This window comes from Zingiber officinale, chromosome 8A (genome assembly GCF_018446385.1).
Source record: "Zingiber officinale cultivar Zhangliang chromosome 8A, Zo_v1.1, whole genome shotgun sequence".
Lineage (NCBI taxonomy): Eukaryota > Viridiplantae > Streptophyta > Magnoliopsida > Zingiberales > Zingiberaceae > Zingiber > Zingiber officinale.
In genome coordinates, this window is record NC_056000.1 from 9,549,351 (window position 1) to 9,554,567 (window position 5,217).

The window sequence follows — 5,217 nt, forward strand, 5'->3', positions numbered from 1 at the left end:
CTGAACACGACGACGATGCCGCTGGCTCTCCGCGGATCGAACGCCTCGCAACCGAAGGGCGCGGTGGCGTTACAGTTGACGGCGAAGTTGAGAGCGAGGCCGAAGGCGGGAAAGTTGAAGCTTTGGAGTATGAGAATGGAGGTGACTTGAGGTGTTGGAGCGAGTGCGCTGGCCAGAGAAGCCCTCATCTCGTCGCAGCATTGCAACACCAAGCTCCGGCTGTGATTGAGCTAGCAAAATTGCAAATTTGAATTTCAAACAACCAACCCTTCTTCATCTTCTATTATTGGATTGCTTTCTATTTTTGTTATTCTTCTTCTCATGATCGATTCTAATTTGAATCTGCTTAAATTAGTGCATGTTTATATGTGAATGCTAAGATTGTGAGACAACAGGATCTATGATGTCAAAAATGCCCGTGGGGCCATTTAAAGCGTATCTTTGGAACGACTACACCACGCATAAGTCGAACGACCTTCCCAAGCTAAGGAGCAGATCTTTCGAAGAAACAGAAAATAGATAAGAGGATGGATCGATCATAATCCAATTATAATTGATTATGATTCTTTTTTGAATTCACTGCCCTCCGATTATAATTTAAATCAGAACGGATGACCGAAGACTGTCAACAGTAGGTAAGTGGTCAGATAACCTGACACTGAGTAGGGGACGACCTCCGGATAGTTTTCAGTTATTCATCCTGATCCAAACTATAACATGGGGGCTATAAATTAAGAAATTATAGCTAATTATAACTTGTTTACGATCATAATCTAACAATAATTACAAATGATCTATCTCTTAAATTACTTTTTGTATGAATCAAAAGATCTGGGCCTGCTAAGAAGATAGGAGAGAGTAAAAGCTATCTGTATGTTGGTGCCAACCTGAAACTATCTCGAGCTGAATCGTTCTGTGCCACCTCACTAGAAGTCTTGAAGTACAAATGAGGGTCTTCTCGGATGGGTCTAGTGGCTAGCGCATGAGGTGTTGCCACAATGAAGTCTGGGGTTCGAATCTCGGCAAAGCCGAGGTAAATACCTCCGTTATGTGCTAGTTACTATTCCAAAGGCTAATAACCACCCGTAATTTACCTCCTCCGTGTTGGCCTTGGAACGGGTTGACGGGGACGAGCGTATTCGCCTTTTTTCAATTGAATCGCTCTGTGCCACCTCACTAGAAGTCTTGAAGTACAAATGAGGGTCTCCTCGGATGGGTCTAGTGGCTAGCACATGAGGTGCTGTCACAATGAGGCATGGGGTTCGAATCTCGGCAAAACCGAGATAAATACCTCCCTTATATGCTAGTCACTATTCCAAAGGCTAATAGTCACCTGTAATTTACTTTTTCCGTGTTGACCTTGGGACGGATTGATGGAGACACTGGGGTCGAACATATACGCTTTTTTCCACAATTGAAGTACAAATGAAGTTTATCCAAAAAGAAATAAAAATACAAGGACAAATGAATAATTGTTGAAACCACTAACTTTAGACCAAATTTGATGGGTGGAACATCACACTTTCTATCTTTAACTCCCCCTCTCACTATTCTCTATTTTCCCTTCTCTTCTACCTCCTGTCGCCAAATTATCCTTTACCTACGCACAGTTGCCTGCCGAAAATTTCTATTAGTTTTGCTTAATTTCAAATTCTAATTAACCATAAAACACATCATAAAGTAAAGCAGACAAATCCTCTAAACTTTACAGAATTAGCCAAAAGCAGTGCCAGGAATACTGCAAACATTGCATAAAACGGAAAGGCAAACGGCACATTCCATGGGAAATACTAACTCAATGAAACCAAGGGTAAACTCAATTTTCTTCTTCATCATCCAGCTCATAGACCTTGAGCAGCTGAGCGCACACAGGTAAGGGAGTGTCCTTCTGGAATCCAAGGGCATTCGCATATCTGGTGGTTGAAGCAATACCGTTATTATTACTGAGGAACACAGGAGCTTTCTCACGGCCCTGGAGTGTAGCCTTGCACCCACTCTCAGGACTGCTAACGAGCATAGATTCACACATCTCATCCTCATGTTCCCCAGCAACTAGGATATTGTAGGTGCCGGTGTGGTCAGTAGTACCCTCAAAACTGGATGTTGCTTCCCCTGCGGCTTGCCGGTGGCACTCGACTTTTACCTTTGCACCTGTGCAAAAAAAACAATGTTGCAATGTGAAGGGGATAGTTTGAAAGAGTAGAACGATCTGTTATGATGAGATGCTTATTAGATTTACATGATTTCTTCTTTATAAGACGAGAGAATTATAGTTCCCAATTATGTATGGCGTTTTCTTGTTAAGTTTCTTCCTTGAAGGTAAATATTGATTCAAGTCAGAACTCATGCTCACAGAAAAGTTCACAAAAGCTCAGTGATGAGTTAATCTATAAATACATATCTGTCTATATCCCAACAAATCTCTATTTACGAAGAATGCCAAAGTTCATAAATTTTCAAAATTTAATAAAATTATCTCATGAATTGAGGATACGGTTTTTGTGGCCACTAAATCTACATTTTTGTAAACACTAGCTGTAGACAAAAAAAAATCTTTAAATGAATCAATACTATCTAACTAACCTACCTTTTTTTTTTTTTGCAGTAGTCTGTTTTTCTTTCAGGAACACTATTCATTCTTTAGCAAAAACCTAGCTGAAATGAGAAAGCACTCATTTCCTTAGTCACAAATTTCCGATTAAGGTCTCATTTGCACTCAAAATTTATCTTATAGTTTAAAATCATCTCTGACCAATGAAAATGAGACCCATGGTAGCTAAACCATTACACTTTTTCAAACATTTCCTATCCCTAGGTTTGGATGTGCACTTATTACTGTTACAACTCACCCAAGTAAAGAACTTACTCATTAACTTGTTACTAGTAATCAATGGCCCAAATGCTTAAACTAAGGGCATTTCCAATGGGAGGTTTTTAAAGAGCTTTGTGAAATGAAAAAGTTGAAGAAAAAAACTCTAACCAATATGGATGCAAGGTTTGAGGTTTGTAGTATAAGAGTAGTAGTGAAATTTCATTCTTTCATCTCAAAATTAACAATATGGGTGGGGTTAATTAAAGATGCACAAAAAAGTTGATAATGTAGGTCCACAAAAAGATTACAAGGAGGAGAGAGTGAAAGGTTTTTATGCTTTTAACGTGGCATTGAGGTGACATGTTTGAGACTACAAAAAAGATGCTCTAACCATTGGAGATGCCCTTAAGTTAATCATAGCTCACTTGCCATAAGGTTATATAAATCACCTTAATATTAGCCCACAAATTCCAATAAACAAGGGAACACACATTTGTTTCGGGAGCTAAATTACTATATAAAACAAAAAGACAAATGATGTGGTGATAAGGGTGGACCCCCTAAAAGGCTAGTCAAAACCAGGAAGATCGGCTAACGAGGCAGTCAAAGTCAATAAGTGGTCAACCTTCAAAATCACCAACAGGAGCAGGGGCATAGCCGATCGAACATTGAGTGGCTGACCAGCCGATCGAACCTTAAAAGGTTAATCGGTCAATCGGACCTTGAATAGTCAACCGGCCGATCGGACCTCAAATGGTCGACCAAGCCTCAGAGCCTAATTTCAGGTCTCTTTACATGAAGACAAGGTGTAATGACCTGAGGAAACTCAGCCGACCAAGCCTTCCAATAGGATGGACATCACGTCTCAATCAATGACAGGCAGACAGAGCTTAAGGCTAAGTGCTAACTAACTCGACCAGCTTCCCCAGTCAATCGGACCTACAGATCAATCGGACAGGTCATGCCTTCAAGGGAAACGAAGGAGCCGAATGAAGACCGAGTTATTGACTATGACCTGCAAGTCGAGCTGGCCATCGGCCCAATGGCTTCACTCTCGGTGTTACGCAGGATAGCGAGAAATCTTCATTTGGTCAACAGAAGAGTCACGTCCCCAGCCAATCACCTTCCCCGCTTTCGGGCAGTATCAATAAATATCCCTATAAAGATTATTAACAAAAGATAAACATGAATTTATCTAGAAACTTATCTTTTCGCAGAAAATTTTATGGCAACAAAACAATAATATCTTATCTACGAAAAGAAATAGTTTTCCCAATCAGACATTTAAAAGAAATTAAGAATAATATGCATAAGATATTTTCACGGAACCCTACCCAGCAGAATAGCCTATGTTAGCAAATACCCCAGCGAGGAACCATAGATCGGGGGCCAAGAAACGCACGCAATACGGTGAGACCCTCACCTCTAACGTAGGTTGACGCCGGCGTCTCGAACCCGGCGCGGCATGTGTCGCAGAAGACGCGGCCCTGGACGACGAATCCCGGCTTGACGCTGGCCACACCGCGGGCCGCTAACGCGATCGATGGGAGGATGCACGCCACTGCAAAAAGAGCAGCGGATGCCAAGATTAAGTGTTTGGTCATGGAAGCGACGGAGATGGAGAGAAGAGACAGAAAAAACGAGAAGGTGAAGAGCGTTGGAGGAGCCGCGGGAGTGATCTGCGAAGCGCAGCAACGGAGGTGTTTTAGTGATTATGACATCGTCAGATTAGGAAAGATAACTGGCGCGTGTCGGCGACATGATTTGATGCATGGAAGGCTAGCTGTCGTTGGTTTCAACAATGGGTAAAAAATCTTTATTTCCCACCGTAATTGTTAAGAATTCAGTATTTCCAAATTATAATTCTGATAAATAAATAAATAAATATCTTATTTTTAATCAATTTCTAAATCTGCTGGTCAAAGTCAGTGGAAATATTTTATTTACTCCTACGGACAGTTTTCTAATTCGCGTTCAATAAATAATTCAAAGTGATGTTTTTATTTTTATTTTTCGATGTATGTGATAAAAGATGATTTGTTCGTCTCAGTGCTTCCGTCAATTTATCCCTAGGGTCATCCCAAGACTTCATATGATAACATCTCATGTCTTAATTATCACATCGTCCTGAGAGGACTTTATTTTTCGATGTATGTTACTAGAGCATGTGGTATAAATTATTAATTAGAAAAATGTTAAATAGATAGAACGAGATAATTAAAAGGACATTAATCTTTCTGGAATTCCCTTTGATATATATCTTTAACCCCCCTATTTTCTTATTTTATTCTCCTGTTTTTTAAAAATAATATTTAACTTTTTTAACCAAAGTTAGTAAAAAAATTTATAAAAGACAATTATATCTTCATATTAAATTTATTAATTCTAGGCTATTCAAGGTATTT

General features: G+C 39.9%; 1 protein-coding gene across 1 annotated transcript; it reads right to left on the bottom strand.

The window, feature by feature from the left end:
- Window positions 1–1,634: 1,634 nt before the first annotated feature.
- LOC122008043 (pollen-specific protein C13-like) lies at window positions 1,635–4,519 on the bottom strand. The gene is made up of 2 exons (XM_042563618.1): window positions 4,236–4,519; window positions 1,635–2,151 (listed from the first exon to the last, which is right to left on the bottom strand). The coding sequence occupies exons 1-2, from the start codon at window positions 4,414–4,416 to the stop codon at window positions 1,817–1,819; spliced, it is 516 nt and encodes a 171-aa protein (XP_042419552.1). The 5' UTR covers window positions 4,417–4,519; the 3' UTR covers window positions 1,635–1,816.
- Window positions 4,520–5,217: the final 698 nt, after the last annotated feature.

What these genes read in the sequence shown, in the direction of transcription:
- LOC122008043 (XM_042563618.1), bottom strand. Translation starts at nt 4,416, where the DNA reads ATGACCAAACACTTAATCTTGGCATCCGCTGCTCTTTTTGCAGTGGCG. An exon ending in GGCGTCAACCTACGTTAGAG is followed by an intron (nt 2,152 to 4,235) that starts GTGAGGGTCTCA and finishes TTTTTTGCACAG; the next exon opens with GTGCAAAGGTAAAAGTCGAG.